This window comes from Glycine max, chromosome 2, assembly GCF_000004515.6.
Source record: "Glycine max cultivar Williams 82 chromosome 2, Glycine_max_v4.0, whole genome shotgun sequence".
NCBI lineage: Eukaryota > Viridiplantae > Streptophyta > Magnoliopsida > Fabales > Fabaceae > Glycine > Glycine max.
The window spans coordinates 10,174,993-10,195,047 of record NC_016089.4 but is presented as its reverse complement, the minus strand read 5'-3'; the positions used below and the strand labels follow the sequence as shown (position 1 = coordinate 10,195,047).

At 34.5% G+C, this 20,055-nt stretch overlaps 2 protein-coding genes across 4 annotated transcripts; both read left to right on the top strand.

Annotated features, from left to right (window-relative positions):
• The first annotated feature begins 1,822 nt into the window (after positions 1-1,822).
• Positions 1,823-14,705, top strand: LOC100784525 (myb-like protein X). Of its 3 annotated transcripts, XM_014766395.2 has the most exons (8): positions 1,823-1,955; positions 2,054-2,169; positions 9,017-9,092; positions 9,327-10,292; positions 10,389-12,379; positions 13,119-13,538; positions 13,624-13,835; positions 14,178-14,705. In XM_014766395.2, exons 4-8 carry the CDS (start codon positions 10,117-10,119, stop codon positions 14,430-14,432), a joined length of 3,054 nt encoding a protein of 1,017 aa, XP_014621881.2. In that variant the 5' UTR covers positions 1,823-1,955; positions 2,054-2,169; positions 9,017-9,092; positions 9,327-10,116; the 3' UTR covers positions 14,433-14,705. The 3 variants fall into 3 exon arrangements, with proteins under 3 accessions (XP_014621881.2, XP_040868010.1, XP_006574905.3); XM_041012076.1 differs by having other exon boundaries at positions 1,832-2,169; XM_006574842.3 differs by lacking the exon at positions 9,017-9,092 and having other exon boundaries at positions 1,832-2,169.
• Positions 14,706-16,830: 2,125 nt separating this feature from the next.
• Positions 16,831-18,834, top strand: LOC100779148 (60S ribosomal protein L34). Its single transcript, NM_001360426.1, has 4 exons — positions 16,831-16,963; positions 17,100-17,179; positions 18,199-18,308; positions 18,417-18,834. The coding sequence occupies exons 1-4, from the start codon at positions 16,885-16,887 to the stop codon at positions 18,508-18,510; spliced, it is 363 nt and encodes a 120-aa protein (NP_001347355.1). The 5' UTR covers positions 16,831-16,884; the 3' UTR covers positions 18,511-18,834.
• The last annotated feature ends 1,221 nt before the right edge of the window (positions 18,835-20,055 follow it).

Here is a 20,055-nt window from a genome sequence, read left to right as displayed (position 1 = left end):
AGTACATGTACAGGAACTTAAAACAAACATGGAAGATATTCGATTCACAGAGCCTGAGTTTTCAGCGGTAGACAATGAATTATGATTCTCTCTAGGACTCTTTCCACCTTTTCTGAAATTCTTCTATGTGTCAGATTACAATTCCCATCATAGCAAATTAAATGTGTAGTGATCCACTTTAGAAAATCCTGTAATAACACCTTAACCACTTTAGAATGTTGCTTTGCTGTTTGACAATTGATGCTGCTAGCAAGTGATGTCTAACCAGTTTATAATAAGATTATAAGATGGTTATATGTCTACCAAAACAGCAAGGTACTATCATTGCTGTCAGGGGTGTTGGTTAAAAGAAAACTATACTCATAAAAAAGATAATACATTAAAAAGGTTAAATTGACAAAGCATAATTGCTAAATAGTTTATCAATTCATTTGAATTTTATTAAGTTGTATATAGATATAATGTTGTAAAACTAGGATGTAATATTTTGTCAGTGTATTTATTTATAGGATTTGTCACTTCGTAATGTGATATGAGATTATATCTATGACAAATAGATGCCTAGATGAAATTAATACTAATGCAGAAACCAATTCAGCTCAACATTTATGACATTATAAAATTTCTATTTTTCAAACACTAAAAAGATCAGTCTAAATATTATAGTTTAAGGGTTAAATAATTATTTATTAATCTCCAGGGTCAAATCAATTTTTGGTTTGTCTATTTCCATGTCTCCCAACATTTTTTCTCTCCACCGAATAGCCAGATTTTCCCCTCTTCCCTCCACCTACTCACTGCCATTTGATCTCCCATTTTTTCGCCTTCATTTGTTGACAGCCTGCATACTGCGACACTTTTGTTCTAAGTTTTCTTCGTCTCATATATAACATCCTTGCTAACCACTATTTTCTTCAGAATCATTTCATAAAGCCTATAGGCTTTTGACCCTTACTCATGCATTTTCTTATTTGAATCATGCACTTCCCATTGCATTCTATAATATTCATTTCAGAATGTAAATTTGTATTCGGATGAGAATTTTCCGAAATATAATGGGAGGTGTAGGTTCAATACCGAGAGTGCAAGAAACAAATGTCCAAAAGTCAACAGTTTTCAGGATTAGACCCCTATATTCTTCATGACCTTGGAATGGGTATGTTGTAAGAGCCTAATAGGAGTAGGTCCTTATTATAGAGGGGGTTGGCTTTTGATGGCCACAGAGTAATACACCCTTTTGATCAATAAAAAATATTAGCGTGTTTCGTTTGGTGGTAGAAAATCATCCTGAATACAAAATCATGGTGAAATCATCATAAAAGTAATTATTTGTTGTTTCAAAAAATCTTGATAACCAAACATGCACTATAATGGCTTGAAATCACTGTGGTCGTAAATAAAATAAAATAAAAACAGAATGCATTATTTTGTTGCTTAATAAATGCTTGTACAGGGTTTGGCAAGTGGTCCAATTACTCATGAAATTAGGATATGTTAATTGTCGCAAGTTTTGGCCCCAGAAGGTTCATACAGAAAATAGTAATGTCCACTCCAATTTGATCCCTTTCTTTTGTCACGAAATTTGAGCAAGCACTCACTTGAGAACTAATTGCATTAGAGTGAAAAAAAGAATATTATATTGATTGTTTTTGTTCAATCTGCTATGCCAATTTTGTTTTTTACTTAAGCAATCAACACTACATCGTTTCACTCGTGGTCTTCCAATGGGGGTCCACTCTATCTTTTGATACCATGTGCAAGCATTCCAAACTCAACATCGAAGAATCCACTGCAACTTAAACACCACTCATTCGGTTAAATCACAGAACAGCCCCACCTTGCTCATGCTATACTACCAAGCTTCTCTGATGAATCAGAATCATATGGTATGATCCCATTCATGTCTCAAACATAAGCCATGATGCTAAATGCCATGCTTATGATTCTTGATCTAGGTTGGTGCCATCACATTATTCTATAGCACCCACTTCCCCTTCTCATGTTTTGTTGAAGATTTCTTTGATTCCTATGTATAACTGGTGCGGTTTGGAAGACTTTCAGCGGTTCAGTCCACAAGATCACTCATGCAGGGAAGGCAACTGAACAACTTTGCCAGTATTAGCATGAACTCTAGCTGGTAAACTCCTCAGATTTTGACCATATATAAAGGTAACCTTAAATTCAAGTTTTTTCATGTGTTAATCTGTTACTTTTTTTTATGAGTAAACATTAAAATATTCACTTTCTTTTAACGAATTTAATAGTGTGTTTAGAATAGGTTTATGATAAGAAAAAACCAAATAACTTTTCATGACGAAAAAGAAGCAACAAATAGTTTTTTTTCATGATTTCAACGTAATTTTATAAGTAGAATACATTTTTGTGTGTGTTATTCAAACGCACTACATGTAATTAGTTGTTGTGAGGAACAAAAATCATTTTATGAAGGGAAAGGGAGAATTTATTTTTTAATGAGATTCAATAAGATTCAGTCCTGTGATCTCTTTCAAATAGTATGAATAGTGTGACGCTAATTCATAGTACTCATTGATTGGCTTGAAGATGAGGAGCCTATCATTTGTGTGGGCCTCATGAAGCAATAATGCGAAATCTGTTTGTTTCGGGGTACAAATGGGAGTTGCTTATAATTAAAATACAAGTATAAAATAAGAATTAGAATAGATAAAATGAAATGATTATTCGTGTTTCAAATTTTAATTTATTCAATGTTTCCGACGTTGAAACTAGTATTGAATAAGACAATTATAATTTTTTTTACTGCATAACAATTATAATATTAATAGGTTTTTTATGGAATTATAATATTAATAGCTAACAAAAAGTATATAAAGAAATGCATTATTTAATTCATTTAACCTTTTAAAAGAGTAATCATTCAATGACTTTTTGTCATATCACACATTAAAAAAAACTCTTAGAATTCAGGGATATTAAATAAAAAAATTGACTAGTGGAAACCTCCACTTAATAACACCTAGCAAGAAAAAAGGAGAAAAAGATAGAAAAATATATGATATGATAAAAAGAGAAATAAAAAAATTATAAATATTAATAAAATGTTTAAAATAAAGAAATGTCCACCAATCATTATCCCAATTAAAACATAATACAATTTGTTTGATTTAAACATGTTAGATTCTCAAGTAATTAAACAAATGAAAAATGATCAAAAGAGTGCAGATCCTTTCTTAGATAGGTGATCATTAGGTCTATTAGTATTAAAATTGTTATTTAATATTTCTGATCTCAAATTCATTGCATTATTAGGTTCATCACATTTACGGAATTGTCTGCTGAACTTCCATTTTTGTCTTTAAAAATGATTAGTGGATTAAGGGATGAGGGTTTATTGGTTGGTTTAGCTAGCATGGGTCTCGTTGATAGGTTATTTCTAGGTAACATGAGATTTATTTATTTTTGGTTTATCTGAACAAATATTATTTTTTTGGGTACAGAAATTGTTAATGCTGATAACAACTTTAATATGAATATTAAAAATTATTATATACTCAACTATGAGTTTCTCTACTTAAATTTACCTGTTGTAATTCTTAATTAAGTAATATAGAAAGAGGAAAAAAAAATTGTTTCGTATACTTAATACAGGTTTGATTTTCCGTAAAAAATTAAATTCAATTTTTGTGTATAAAAATTCTTACTGACAATCAATGTTTTGTTTCAAATAAGATTGTCTTTTATATTATGTGTATCTATTTATTTATCTACATATGAATTTATTAACTCAATCAAGGTGCAAACTTCTATAAGATAATACACTATGGGCCTATTTAACTAAACTTTTCTAAAAGTACTTCTAGAAAAAAATGAAATAAACTTTTTTATAAATTAATATTAGTTTATGCATGAATTAAAAATTATCTTTTAGAAAATTTAGACAAGACAGATTTTTTAAATTAACTTTTTTATAAATTAATTTTAGCTCATACAAAAGTTTATTAATTTTTTTTTCAATTGTTTTAGAAATACTTTTGGATAAGCTTACCTTTACCACGCCTATTTTCGTATGAGAATGTCTTCATTTGTAACCATGTGTTACTTTTTACTTTTGGCTGTGAATAAAAAAAATAATTTTTACTTTTGGGTCAGCCTGAAACAAAACAGTACTATCTGATTAATATTTATTGGTAATTAGTTAATGCACTTCATTTGTTTACTTGGTGCACCTCATAAGCTAAAATAATGAATCAAAATGGACTACTATGTCCTTTGATAGTGTTTTACTCCACCTGAGATGGGGTTGCTATGATGTAGGCAATGAAAGAGGTGTCAAAAGGGAGACATCCAATGACGAAAGAATCAAAGAGCATGACCATTCAGAAATGAAAGTAAAAATCGAATTTGGGAACCATAATTCTAGATTACTTAATTAGTAATACATTTGTATGTATCATAGATTGAACAATATGTAATACATTTATATGATGTATTACTCAATCTAGAATTATATAAGGGTGATGTGATAAGGGTAATGTGACACGATGGTGGGTTTGGTGCAGCATGAAAGTTCATGGGACATATTGATGCTCGTGGTGGTGGCGGCATGATGATGGGTTTGGTGTGGTGTTGTGTGATTGTTGTGGTGGTAGTGTTTGAGTGCGACAATGGTGTTTGTGTGTGGTGGCGGTAGTGTGTGGAGGTGGGGTGCACACCACCACCACTGCACAAAAGCAAAAGGTAGTCATGGAGGTTTGGGGAGAAGTGAATAGGGTTTGCTTGGGAGAGAAAAGGTAACGGGGAAATATTAGGAATTTTGGGGATTCACCAAACAAAAAATGGGGTGCAGTAGTTAAGTGCCATACTTATTCTATCCCTAGTTACTAGTTAGGCTGGCCCTAGATTTTGTTTCAACAATTGTTCGAAACGTAATTCCGTAATTGGGTTTAAACATTTTCTGAATTCTTCTTTGGAGATGCTTTCTGTTTATCCTATAATAATAAAGAGGTTCTGGGCCCATAGCATCCTTGTGTTTTGTGATATTTTTCTTCCTTAATCTTCCTTTAGATCTAAGACATCATTTCTGCATATAAAGTCTTAGCAATAACGGTCTTCTCTGTTTTTGAGTAAATCCCGTTTGGCCGTTTTAGTTAGTAAGATCATAATATAAGCTTAACCAACTTTACTTTTGACTTTATTAAATAGTCACTTTAACAGAAAAAACATTTTATTATTTCTTTTTATTTACTTTTTTTTTCATCAAACCAAATTGAATGTGTTTTGTGAAATTAGAAACATAAAGTAAGAATTATATAAAGTAATTGGATACCTACAAGTTTGGGAACTGAACTCCTCTATTTTTCTTTACGCGTGTTGAGAATAACTCCTCATGAATTGAATTGCCATTTGCGTGTTTTACATGTCAATCCATCCCTGATGAGTTTGAAAAGCCTTTTTTTTTTTTCTTTCCCATTTAAAGCTGTAGAAGACATGGAAAAGAAAAAGAAAAAGTCATATAATTGCAACTAATTTTTCCTTTTTAAAGTGTATTTAGCCAAACCCTGTCGTTGTATGGAAGTGCAACTAAAGTTCTTCCATTGACTTCATGTCTCATGTGAGCAATGAAACGTCCCCTAAAACACGTCTCGGTTTATTAATTAGGCCATGGTTATTAGTGGAGTCAGCGGCATGTATTTGTTACATCTTGGAATTCGAAGACCAAGACAAGCCTCCTAAGAGAGAAGAAGAGAAAAAACTTTATGCTATGTATTTGTTACATCTTGGAATTCGAGGACCAAGACAAGCCTCCTAAGAGAGAAGAAGAGAAAGAACTTTATGCTATTTTTCTTATATATCCACACACACACACACACACACATATAGATATATATATATATATATATACACGACACACACTGTGATACTAGGGGGGACAAGTTCCCCTTGAGAATAATAACGAAAAGATAAGCGCAATCCTAACAGAATGATATTCCTATTATTTCCCACTATCTAAATGCACGATACCTATCTATTGCACCGCCTTCGACGTACTATGCATGATGCATGGTGCCTCTACTGCCCATGTTGGAACCTTTCTTTTGGGCCTCGTATAGCTTGCTTCTTGCAGGCCCCCTTGTGCTATTCGTATCATTCCCGAACTCATCAAAAACACTTTGTCCTCAAGGTGTTAGGTTTTCAAATTCGAACTGGGATCCCAAATTAAAATGGGTGAAGGAATGAACGAATGAAGATTAGTGTTGTGGAAGTCGAGTCATTTTGCGATGTTGATAGTGGCATAAAAAAGGAAGGAGTGGTCAAGCTCCTTGCAGCGGTTGGGGTACTCCTTGCGGACTTGAAAAATGGTGATCCAGCGGTGGTCGGAGGACGCGTGGGGGTTGCTGTTAGCAAGGAGGGGAACAACCGCAATGGGAAGTGGAGCCGACAAGGGTGTGGGATGCGACTGTATGAGTGTAGGAGGTGGAGGTGGAGTCGGCATGGGCGGCGGAGTCGACATGGGTGATGGAGTCGACGTGGGCAACAGAGTCGACAAGGGTGATTGGTTGTGTTGCATCGGTACGGGGCATGAAGGCGCAGTCAGTGTGGAAGGCGGAGGCGACGGTGGTGACTGCACGGAGGAAGAAGATGGGTAGTGGTGGCTGGTTCTCAGAGGCAGTTTTAGAAGAAAGGCATCCAGTGTGGATTCGAGGCGGAGTTGAGCTACAACAAGTTTGGTCATGGCGACCTCAAGGCGGTCCTCTCGAGCGGTAGAAAGTTCGACGTCCGCCATTCGAGGTGTGTGTTGAAATGAAAGGGAAGGTGGTTATTGATGGAAGGTAGTGTGGAGAGGAAACAATGAGGAGAGGTGATTTGGCAGGTGGTGTGGGTTGTGGTAGTTGAAGCTGGTATGACAGCCATGGGAGCTTTATTTGGCGGGTGGTATGAGTTGTGGTAGTTGAAGCTGGTATGGCAACCATGGGCTCTCAATGAAAGCACCAAAATGTTACGTCTTGAAATTCGAGAACCAAGACAAGTCTCCTAAGAGAGAAGAAGAGAAAGAACTTTCTGGTATTTTTCTTATATATATATATATATATACATACATACTGTGATACTAGGGGGGACAAGCTCCTGACAGTAATAACGAAAAGATAAGCACAATCCTACCAGAACGATATTTCTATTATTCCCCACTATCTAAATGCATGATGCCTACTGCACGATACCTACTACCTATCGCACCGTGCCTTCGACGTACTATGCATGATGCATGGTGCCTCTGTTGTTGCCCATGTTGGAACCTTTCTTTTGGGCCTCATATAGCTTGCTTCCTGCAGACCCCCTTGTGATATTCGTATCAGTATTAATCATTCAGTTTTGGTAGTTGAGCTTACATTTCTTTAAACCAAAGAATATTGTTTTATGAACAAATATTAATAATATAGTTGAGTACATTACAAATTCATTTCCAATAGATTAACAAAGACGTGCTTTAAATTTTTTTATATTGGAATGGGGTGAGATCAATTAAGGCTAGTTAAGGGTATAGGTGGAGCTTGGAAATGAAAATCTTTTTATTTTTAGATTATTGAACAAATTCATTTTACATTAGTTGGAAAATAAAATATGGTAGTCCTCGTCATAAGGTAAGAAAAAAGTATTTAGTGATTAACTTATCAGATAAGGATTTTAATAGACATATGAAACTTACAATTCAAGATAGAAAAAAAAAACTTTATACTAATAATAAATTAAATTTAAATTATAAATTAGTTAGGTTATAATACTTATTCACCTTCTCATCGTGTATAAAATTTTCTTAAATAAGTGACAGTCACATATCATAAGTAAAATTTATTTCTGACTTAATAAGCGAACTGAGAGATACTTATATTTTTTGACTTAGTAGAAAAATAATAGTAATTATTCATCTTGTATTTTGATATTTTCCTCCGCCATAATATGCTTACTTATACCACTAACTCATGTTTTTCACAAATAAAATGATTGTTTAAGCCACTTATGCATTTGAATCAATGAAAATGACACGCACCACCTGCCAAAAAAAACCGTCCATAGAATAGAAGATGACGGAAGTCGGCATGCACCTTAGCATGAATTATACCATAAATTGACTAAGAACCCTAAAAAAATTTCCAAGTGGCTTTGTTTCTATCACCATATTCACATCAAAGAAGAATATACAATTAAGAGCCCCTAATTTAATTAAAGTGTTCCTTCACAATTAAAACATTAGGGAAAGAGATATAGCGTAGTTGAAGTGTACATTGTATGAGGGTGGCATAGGCTTTTCAGAAAGCTATTGTGCGCCATATTACTTCGTGACGCCACAAACAACTACCTATTAACCAGTGCAGAGTCACATCCAAAACGAAATATAGCCATTTGCCTGCAGTTAAACTGTAAGAAATTGACAAAGATGCAATTGCCCAAGATTTACCCTATGGGAACTGTTTTTCCCCCTTTTATGAAGAAGAAAGGTATTGCATTTATACGTCTAAAATACACATACTCTTAATATGTCTCATTTTTCTTAAATCTTGGTAACTTGGTTTATATATAAAAAAATAAAGCTTATTTAAAAAAACCGTCCATGTTTTACAATATAAACTAATGAGACATCACTGCATGAGAAATTAGTTTATGTAAAAATAGCGATAATATAAAAAGTTTTTATGTTATTGTTTAATCACAAAATTAATAAGTATGATATAAGTTTGTTCATCTTAAAAGTTACATTTATAATATTTTTTTATTAATTAATATTAAAAAAATATATACAAAGATAAAAACATAAAAATAATCATAAAAGTTACATAGTATTTTTTATTAATAAATTCATCACTACATATATAACTTTTAAAATAATCATTATAAAAGAAAAAAAATTATCATATGACAATATTTAATTAGATGACGAGTACATTCTGATTAAATTCAATTCTATACAAAAGACAAAACAACACACCTTCATCTTTCTTAATGAAGTTTATCAATTTATCTAACCTTTTTCTATTTGTAGACACGCTGCTACTCTGCTAGACTCCAAATCTTCATGCTGTCAGAATTCTTGTTAGTCACCGTTTCAATGATCATGAGTATGTTACAATTTGTAGTCGTCCATGTTTTGCCCTTAACAAATACACACATAAACACAAATATATTATTTGCATGCACAGTTTGGATTCATTTATCAAATCATGTTTAATCAATGAGCAAATTTAAATGTTCACGTTTCATTTATATAAATATTTTTTTATTAATAATGCAAATATTGATTTAAGATATTTCTTCTCACACTAATCCATCATTCATTTTTTTTCTCCTGGCAGGTGGAGTTGGTTTCATGACCACAAATCAGAGGCAGTGGGACGTATTATGTACCTAGATTTAAAACAAATAAACAAATAAAACAAACCCTAAGTCTTCTTATCCCTGCCAATCTTTCATTTTGCTAACCATGCAAGACATTGACCGACCCACTGAATCCAAACACCACCCACTAATTCCAAGTTAGTGAACAAATAAAAAAATTGCCTTAAAGGAAGTACAGTGTCCACTTCAACTCTCTCACACGTGTCAAACAGAATAGCACGTACAACCACAAAAACCCACATAACTGTTAAGGAAACTACTTTAACTGCTATTGCTACCAAAGCAAACCAAGTGCAATCAAAATTCTCTTTCCTCGTCTGTTAATAATCCGATAGAACTCTGTTATTCATAATAGTTCTATAGTTTGAACAGAATAATAATAAATCTAGTGGTAATAATTTATAATAATTCTATCCGATTAGATAAAAAATATTGTCTCCCATGATCGATATCTATGGTCTATACCAAAAAAAAAAAAAAACTCGAACGTTGCTTTCTTTCCTTGTACAGATGTGCACAATCTTCTCCCACAATCTCGCTCTTTTGGTCGGAAAATAAATCATCATGCCCAGATCTTGTCCTGCCACTGATTTCGCTGTCCTCAAGTGGGAAGAGTCCACTCTCCAACAATGAATGTTTGAAATGGAAAATTTCCATGACCAAAGTCTTCTTTACCTTCTAATTTGGTTGGAATTTTCGTGGACATGAAAACAAGGCCTTTCATTTCCCAAGGTTGATTTGGATTGGATGATGATGGGTACTAAGAGCCTCTTTATGCTTAAGTCCCACATTGATTCCATCAACTTACGAGTTGTGAACGATTTTGTTTGTGTGAACATGTTGTGGGCCTTTGCTTCTCTGCGGGTGTTTGTTTGCAACTATGTTTTCTATGCTTTTGGATTGTTGCTGAGATATCTCTTCAGGTTTGGTTAACTTTTTGTTGATATTTTTAAGTGTTTATGTGATGATGGGTGAATGAGAATGAGTAATTTGCTTCTTTTTTTATTATTTTGCTTCAGGTTTCTTCATTTGGGAGATGCAAAAGATGATATTATTGTTCAGAGACTACAACATGTTGAGAAGAACCGGGTTTCTGATTCTGAGATTGATGGGTTCCGAGAGGAGCTTGCTAGTTTTCTGTTTTGGAGTGAAGATTTTCATGAAGAGACAGAGGGAGAAACAGAGAGCTCTGTTTCTTTCATGGAGGTTGCTCCTGAAAGTGAGAGAAGAGATGGAGAAACAGAGTTCTCTGCTTTTTCCATGGAGATTACTCCTGAAAGTGAGAAAAGAAATGTTGAAACAGATTGCTCTGTTTTTATGGACATCCACTGTGATGCTCATGAAGATGGGGTGAAAACAGAGGTGCCCACAGAGAGCTCTGTTTCAGAAGAGATTGATTCTGACATTCGTGAAGGTGGTATGAGTAGGGGAATAGAAGAAGAAGGATTTGTTTTCATGAAGAGTGAGTCAGAAAACTCTATTATTCATGAAAATAGTCACGAAGTTGGAAAAGAAACAGATGAACTTTTTTCCAAGGAAACCAACTCAGATGTTCATCAACATGGTAAAAAAATTGATGAAGATGAAATAGAGAACTTTGTTTACTTGGAGAATGACTCTGGTCTCCATCATAGAATTATGAAGAGGGAAGAAGAAGAAGAAATTGATGAACCTGTTTCTGCGGAGATTGATTCTGTTGTTCATGAAGAATTCAAGAAAATTGATGAAAATGAAACTGGGAGTGGTGCTTTAATGGAGAATGTCTCTAGTGAAACTGTAAATGACGATGGTGAGAAAATAGATGAAAATGAGGACTCTGTTTTCGAGGAACAAGAGTCTAATGTTCATGGAGATGATACAAAGAGAGAAGAAAAAGAAGAAGAAACAAATGTGCCTGTTTTGGGGGACAGTAACTCTGTAACAACCACAAGTAAGTGCGAGTACTTATCAGGAAAAGATATAAGTGGGTTCATGGAGGAACCAACAACATTGAGGTTCAGTTTTCGAGAATTTTACATGGGTCCAGATGTTTCAACCGTTTCTGACAATGCATATGCCAGCACAAAAATTATTGCCGACAAGGAATTTTCAGAGTTTGGTTCAGAGAAAAAGCCTCTGGCTCAAGCACAAACAGAGGACTCTGTTCAAGAAGAGGTTTCAGCACCTTCTACCCATATCCCTCTTCACTTTGAGAGTGAGATGTTTGGTGGATCCGATTCATCCGATGAAGATTATTTTCTTTACAACGAAAACTCGGTGACATCGGATTCGGAGTCAGAGTCGTCTAGCTCAAGTGGTCTGAACTGGGGCAACAGCAACAAAATGGATGATTCAATTGTATACCAGTTTCTGGGTGGTAAAAATGGTGGTGAAGGATTTCAACCTGAGATTCTGAAGCTAATGATGAGAGAAGAAAGAGCAGAAGATGTGGAGGAGAAGCATTCTTCATGTGATGGAAAAGTTTCAGAATTTAGTGCTCATGGCATTTATTCTAAAGATGGGTATGTGGAAATGGAACCTTGCATGAAGGGTTTGAAGTCCTTAAAAGCACATGGTTTTGGTGGTAAAGAATCTAAAAAAGCTGTGGTTAAAGATCAAAGAGAAGGTTCAAAAAACAAAGAAGAAGAGGTGTGTAGGAATGGCTTGAAGAGAAATGAAGAAATTAGGTGGGAAGATGAATTGAGTGATTCAGAATCAGATGAGGGTGACTTTGAATGGGAGCATGATGATTTAGTTGAACAGCTGAAATTGGAATTGAAAAATTCAAGGCAAGGAGGACTTGCCACAATTTTAGAAGAAGTGGAAGAGGCGAACGAAGAGGAAGAGGTGGTGGCGTTTGAAGAGGAAGAAAGAGTGTCCCCAAGAGTGGTTGAAGATCCAAAGCCAATGGAAATTGAAGAGAAGCTTGAATACAAGGATCAAATTGATGAAATTCATATAGTTTACAAGAGCTATGCAGAGAAGATGAAGAAACTTGATATCTTGAATTACCAGACCATGCACGCATTAGGTGAGAACTAAATTAACTTCTTCAATGTTAAACTCTTGCTGTGGAACATTTCAGATTTGAACGATTTCAATGTTTTTGGTCAATTTTTCAGCATGTTGCTTAAAGTTCAAAACATGAAATCTTAAGTCTTCAATCTTCACCATACTGATCCTTTATGCTTAATTAGAAGTTCTATTTTTCACACTTGCAAAACTGCATATTGAAGTTTCTTCTAGTTCAACTTCACCATCTTTTATGATTTATAATTTTATTTTATTTTTATGAATTTTGGTCACATTCAATCAACGGGAAGAATTTTTTTTGAGAACGCTCCTGGATACAATCATGACATAGTGGGCCATTACATATCTTACACCTATCATATTTTGCTAATCATGTGTGCATAAAGCTATTCATGTCTTGTTTATTTTTTTCCAATAATAAACCCAAAGATAGTGACCAGTCTGCATCATAAATTTCAATTCCATTCTCTACCAATCCTTTTCCTACTTTCCTTAGAACTCTACTTTATGCATTAAAATATCAGCGAATGAGATTGATTCTCCTCGCTCTACTGTACAAAGCATTCAATAAAGTCGAAGGAACCTTCAATATCACTTTTATTAGAGTTTTGACTATGGTTGAAACCTTGGATTAATTAATGGTTTCTAATATTATACTCTAAGCAAAGAAAACTTGTTTATTTAGCAATGATCATGTTTGTTTATGACTAAATCATTTTCTTTGTCATCATTTGGAGGTCTTCTTCAACTAAAAGACCCTCTAAAATTAATTTCATTACCAAAATCCGCAATCCAAGGTGCAAAGCCTGTAATCTCTCAGAACTTGTGGCCACGCAAAGCTTCAAAGAACTCATCAGATCCATTGGTGAAGCTTGTTCATGAACTGCATAGAGATTTGGAATTAGTATATGTTGGGCAAGTTTGCCTCTCTTGGGAAATCCTTTGTTGGCAACACAAGAAAGCCCTTGAGTTGCAACAATATGATTCACAAGGGTCTCATAGTCATAGGTATAACCATGTTGCTGGTGAATTTCAACTTTTTCAAGTCCTAGTTCAGAGATTCATAGAGAATGAGCCATTTCAAGGCCCTAGGCTACAGAACTATGTCAAGAACCGTTGTGTGATTCGCAACTTGCTCCAAGTTCCAGGCATTAAAGGTGAACAAAGTTAACCATAATTCAGTTCTTTCACACAGTACCACCTCTAGTGAGATGCTTATCTTTTGTTGTGAATGTTTTGCAGATGATAGTAAAGGGGATGAAGAAGAGGATGCTATTGCAAGTGGAAAGTTGGCAGATATCATCAAGGAATCAATGAGGGTGTTCTGGGAATTTGTTCGAGCAGATAAAGATTATGGGAATGTGATCTTTAAAGCTTCTCAGCACAACAGAATTGATCTTAAAGACCCTATAATTTCTGGTCTTATGGTGGACATTAAAACACAACTACAGAAAGTATGTTCATCAGTGACTAACTCTCATTTTAGTCCTTAACAGTTAACACTATATGCTTTAGCTATTTTAAGCCTTTTAACTACTGATTTTTTTTTTAGTTGCTAAGGAAACATCATCAATTTAGTCCTTAACCTTAATAGAAAAAAGAAGTGAAAGAAGACTGATGTTAAGAACTAAAGTTTTCCTTAGTCAAATTTTTGTTATTATCATTTATCAATAAATTTCAACCAATTAAAAAGATTATGTCCATAAGAGTGTGTTAGAACTTAGAAGTGTATTACTAGCATTTCTCTTTGATCAAAATGCTCTCAATTGCTTACAATCTTGGTTTTCATGTTGCAGAAGGACAGAAGGCTCAAGGACATAGTGAGAACCGGGAATTGCATAGTTAAGAAGTTCCAAAAGCACCATGAGGATCAACTTGATCATGAGCAATTGGTTGCTCAGGTGGGGTTGAGATTGATTTCAAGGGTGGTAAACATGTCCAAATTGAGAAAAGAACAGCTAATATGGTGTAATGAAAAGTTACACCGAATCAAGTTTTTGAGCAGGAAGATTGTCCAGGTGGAACCTTCCTTCTTGCTTTTTCCATGTTGACTCAAGTCAATTTGTTCTCAATTGTAGAGGAAGAGAAGTGCTAGAGGAATAGAGATAGGGATACCTTTTCACAGAAAAATTATATCCTAGCTTACACAGAAATTGAGACACACGTCGCAGAATTCTCAGTGTATATATATAAGCTTGTTGCTTATACGTCATGGTAATATAATAAATGCCAAGCTGATCTTTGGAATAATTTTTTTATTTTATGTCCAAAAATATTGTAGTATTATTGAACATAAAAAAAAATACTAAAAATGTTCTCATAAATTTATGCAGTGCAAGTATATTATGGGTCATTTCAAATCCTTCATGATTGTGTTACTACTTAAATAGAAATATAATATTTAATGTGTGAACACCCAATTTATCTGGACAAACAATAAAAAATAAAACAAAGGTTGATGAGGTGAGATTGCAGAAAGAGTGTTGCTAGGTGCACCCAGCATTTTTGCTGGTGCACCCAGCAAAAATATAAAATGCCAAAATTGTCCCTATCAGCTTTCTTCCTTAAAATGCCAAATTTTTTTTCGGAACAGCTTCTTACTCCATTTTCAAAGAGCTTTCTTCTCGTTTTCCACTTTTTCCTGCGGCATTGTCTCTGGTTCGTGGGGGTAGCAAGGTTGAGTGCAGCAGTGAAGGTGAAGTTTCCGGCGTGAAGCGTTGCGGTGGTCGGTGGCGGCAAACAAGGTATGCAGATGGCGTTTGTGCGTCGCAGACGTACGGATGGATTCTGGATCAAGTTGATCCGTAAGCTTTTTACGGATCAAACAAGTTGCGCCTCGTGGGATTCCCCCTTATGGTGTTGATGAAACACAAATGGTAACGCGATTGTTTTTTCGGAAACCAAGTCACCATGAGTATTCAGAAAAAGTTATAAAATTTGAAATAATTGAACTCAAAACCAACGAGGACGTGATGAAGGTGCTCATTGAGTCTAACTACTGGAAAAAGATTGGACCAATAGAAATTTTAGCTGTTTTCAGTAAACTTTTACCGCAAATGGAAGACGAGTTGTCCTTGTCGCAAAAATTAGCATGAGTTAGTTAGTTGTAGTATTTTATGAAAATTTAATTTCGTTTGACTATGTTGAAGTTAATGTACTGTTTGAATTCATGTATTGCATAATCGTTTTCAATTACAAGAATCTCAACTAAAAAAATAGATTTCTATATATAACAAACTAATTAATAAATTGTTTTTCTTCTTACGGATCACCTTGATCCGTAAGAAGAAAAACAAGTAGGGGCAATTTTGCCATTTAAGAGTTTTGCTGGGTGCACCAGCAATAATGCTGGGTGCACCTAGCAACACTCTTGCAGAAATTAGATTTGGGCTTGTCACATATTTTGGTATGGGCTGTGTGATTGGGCTTCTCACATGGTTTGGATATAGAAGCTACAACCTTGCAAACATCCTAAGTCAAGCGGGTTCGAGTTCCGACGGTTTCGAAAACCAACACCAAACCCGCCCGTGTAAACCCATTCTAAATAATACTTGAACCCGCACCCGCCCGTAGACTCAACCCGAACCAAACTTGACACAAATTTCCAACGCGGGTAGCACGCTTTTGGGTCGGATCAAACCCATTTGAACACCCCTAACTCTCACATCTCAAAAACAAGGGAAACTCTCAAAGTCCTCAATTACACACCTCTACATACTCACTCTCTCCAAGCGGTATTAATTAACAAATGTTTTATTTTAATTATTAAAATTGTTATAAATTTTTGTTATTTGAAAAATTAAAAGAAATTATAAATGATTTTTTGAATAAAAAATTTCAAATATACTATTTTTATAAATGAATTCACAAAATTTTATAAAAATGTTATATATCCTTTTTTTGAAACCAATAATAGTTGAGATTAAATAATTAAACTCATATTTACCAATTTTTATTATTTAAATGTTTTTATAACCTGTGTCTTGAATTTTAAGCTTCAAAGTTATAAATAAATTTTGAAAACGAAAATAGTTTAAGTTAAATTAATTATGATAAAATCTTATTATTAACAAACAATTTTTTTTACTGCAGCAAAAAATTTCTTAAAATATGTTTCTTTAACTTAGTGTATAAATTTGTTTACTTACATAATATTTTAAAAAGTTACTTCGCCACTCACAAAATAAAAATTATCCTATCCATCAGAGATACATTTACTGTTAATATTATTAATTATTAAAACTTATGTATTAAATTTTAATACAAAGTAACATTTTGCAGTGAAAATATAGTAAGATTTGGAAGAAAAAAAAGAAGAAGAAAGATATAGTAAGATCCATCCGACGGTGAGGGAAGAGCGTGTGTCTAGAGCCGTTAGATGTAGGGCATCGAAACAAAACACCTGCACTGGCATCCCCCTTTTTATAGCTTCTTGCGGCGCATGTTTTTGCTTTCGCCGAAAACCCTAACAACACAGGCGCAGAGCGTGATCCATTGACGAAGATGGTGCAGCGTCTCACCTACCGCAAGAGGCACAGCTATGCCACCAAATCCAACCAACACAGGGTCGTCAAAACCCCTGGTAATCAAATCCCTCTTCGGAACCCCTCACTCACTCTTCGATTATGCTTCGAATCGGAACAATTTTTGCTTTTTAATTTTGGGTATTAATTGGTTCTGACGGGTATGTTGTGTTTGGTGATGTGGGAATAATGCAGGTGGGAAGCTCGTTTATCAGACCACCAAGAAGAGGGCCAGCGGGCCCAAGTGCCCCGTCACTGGCAAGAGGATTCAGGGGGTGCGCTTTCTGTTACTCTTTCAATTTTTTCTCTTCTTTTTTGTTGTGTAATTTTCAGTGTTCTGTTGTTGGTTTTCTTTTATTTCAAGTTCCTTTATTTTACTTTGGGTTGGACTAGTTATGAACATTGTTAAGGTTGATATTAGATTAAAACCAGCTAGTGTGGTTTTAGCTAGTGTTGTTGATTTTGTTTCAATCTAGTGTGACAAAAAGTTGTTGGCACAAGTGGATCAGTACTTGGGTCCCTTAACCAAGATTTGGGGTTCTATCACCGGCTTGTTCATGGAGGGGCAACTGCAGATACCACTTTACCCAAAACGGGCTGACCCGGTGGGAGGAGGATTACACCTCCTGGTTATACCAAAAAGACCAGCTAGTGTGTATAATTCGAACTGCGTGAGGCCACACTAGCTTCTGTTTTGGTTATTGTGTAAATTGACATGTGTTACATAGCGACATTTCTAGTGTCATTTTATGTGATAGATATTCAATGTTTGAACACATGGATTTATATTTGTTTGTTTGTTTATGACTCGCTGCTTTAAAAAATTGTTTATTTTAGTTCTAGTATTTTGGTTATCAAAGAGTTGAGTTTGATATGTTTTATTACTTAGCTTCCAAGCCTGTGAACAGGGTTATGGAAGTTACAGGATGTGTTTGAAACATCATTTGATCAAGTTCATCACCAAACTAGTATCATGCACACTAGTATCTAGTTTGTGCTTCATAATTTTTTTCTCTCTTTATAATTTGGATTTCAAAATTTTAATATTGATTGATGATATGTGGAATGTCTTGTGTATCAGTCTCTGCTTGATTCACTGGCATACATTGAATGTATGATGCAGATGTTTTGTATGATGAATGATTTTTCTTAGTGATTGTTCTGTTTAAGTATATATAGGCTTCATTGGAATACCAGATATTTTTTTGGCTTTATGCGAGGGACATTATGTTTCCTGTGTTTGGATAAAATTATATATCTTTTTCAACTACTAATTTATGCTTGACAATTGCAGATTCCACACTTGAGGCCTGCAGAGTACAAGAGATCAAGGTTACCCAGAAACCGTAGGACTGTCAACCGTGCATATGGCGGAGTTTTGTCTGGAAGTGCTGTCAGGGAGAGGTTTGTTTTACTCTACTTTTACAGTTATATATTTATAATAACTCGCATGATTTAATTATATGGTAAAGTTGGTTTATAGCATGCTTTTATTTGTGTCTGGTTCTATAGGATTATCCGAGCTTTCTTAGTTGAAGAGCAAAAGATTGTGAAGAAGGTCTTGAAGATCCAGAAGGCAAAGGAAAAGCAAGCCTCAAAGGCTTGAATTTGAACAACACAATGAGACATCTTTTTGGAGGACTTTTAGGTTTGAGTGGTTATAGTTAATCACAAATTTTATTAGAGTTGTCATGTTAATTGTCTTTTATTATTTTGCCTGTTTGAACTCTTTCTAGAGCAAGTGTTAACTTTGTCGACAATGTCATTATGATACAGTTTTGTTTCTCATTTTCTTTTGATGGTTTATTGGTATCTTGTTTCTATATATTCTAAATAGAACTTTGTAATTCCACTGGAATTGGGATATAACTCAATTCTGACTGCTTTACTGGTGGTATTTTGCAATTAAAATGTTTTTTTTGGCTAACTACAATATTTTCCACTCTTTTCCGGCGAAACCTTCTTGACATCGGACATGAGAAAACTAATTTTTGCCACTTGGTTACTGATGAAGGTGGTTTTGCACTTGCATGCTGTGTTGTCATGCAGTGCCTCAAGACGTTTAGTCATCAGTATATTTCTTTTGGACATGTTTTGTGGCGCACATTTTAGAAATAAATAGATGTTTTAGAAGAAAAAAACTTGCTTTAAAATAGTTGAATTAAGCACATTGATAACACAAAAAATAGATATTTGGATTGCTTGATTTGACCATGTTCCAAGAATAATGTCTACAGCACAATGGGTGTTGTTAGGTGACAAGATACTAATGCACGGTGATAGCAATCAATGCCTTAAAATATTGGCCACTGACTTGCTTCAAAGTGGCAGTGTTTCCTATGAGTCAATGTTCCTTCAGGGCATTCAGCTTGTGCTTGTTTCAGTTTCCGCAACCTGAACTTACGTTGTAGAAACGCAAGCGGTTTTCAAATTATACACTGGTCTAAGAATTGGAATTGCCCGTGATCTTTTTTTATTTTCAAACATCTATTCTGGGCATGATCTGAAAGTTAGCAAAAATAATCAACATTATTGGTTTATTAATATATGAAACATGTTCACAGTTGATCCATATATACATTTTATGTAAAAAAGGAGAAACCAATAATGATAATGGTGTACATTTTTGTCAAATTGTTGGCCTAAAATTGGAGTTGTCACTCTGAATGCCAACTCCGAATAAGGACGTCTGGTATTACTCACTCTGAAAAGAAAGAATGTCGCCAAGATTTCTCTTGTTTAAGACTTTGGTTTTAAGCCTTATTCATGAACAGGCCAACCTTTGTGTTAGAGGAATAAGTTACTTTTGTTTGTGAAATCTATCTCTACATATTTGTGTACTTTATGCCTTGAAGGGCTAGTGTCTAGAGCAACCTGAAGAAAATGGAAGCACTAAATGAGGAGCAGGCAAAAGATCGGGCAAATTTGTCTCTTTCTGAGCACTAACATGGCATAAATAGATTCCATCTCTAGAGTACTTCCGTTTGGGATTTTGGGTCGTTGTCTTTGCCTTTGAAACCATGTAACATCGACAAGATTGCTTAAACTAATTTATAATATGATAGAAAACTTTTAAAATGAGTTTATTTTAAACTTAACCTGAAAGTTAATACTATGCAAGACCAAATAAATTTCATGATAGGTAGGAATA

What these genes read in the sequence shown, in the direction of transcription:
- LOC100784525 (XM_014766395.2), top strand. Translation starts at nt 10,117, where the DNA reads ATGATGATGGGTACTAAGAGCCTCTTTATGCTTAAGTCCCACATTGAT. An exon ending in CCAGACCATGCACGCATTAG is followed by an intron (nt 12,380 to 13,118) that starts GTGAGAACTAAA and finishes CATCATTTGGAG; the next exon opens with GTCTTCTTCAACTAAAAGAC. An exon ending in TTAAAACACAACTACAGAAA is followed by an intron (nt 13,836 to 14,177) that starts GTATGTTCATCA and finishes TTCATGTTGCAG; the next exon opens with AAGGACAGAAGGCTCAAGGA.
- LOC100779148 (NM_001360426.1), top strand. Translation starts at nt 16,885, where the DNA reads ATGGTGCAGCGTCTCACCTACCGCAAGAGGCACAGCTATGCCACCAAA. An exon ending in CTGGCAAGAGGATTCAGGGG is followed by an intron (nt 17,180 to 18,198) that starts GTGCGCTTTCTG and finishes TGACAATTGCAG; the next exon opens with ATTCCACACTTGAGGCCTGC. An exon ending in GGAAGTGCTGTCAGGGAGAG is followed by an intron (nt 18,309 to 18,416) that starts GTTTGTTTTACT and finishes CTGGTTCTATAG; the next exon opens with GATTATCCGAGCTTTCTTAG.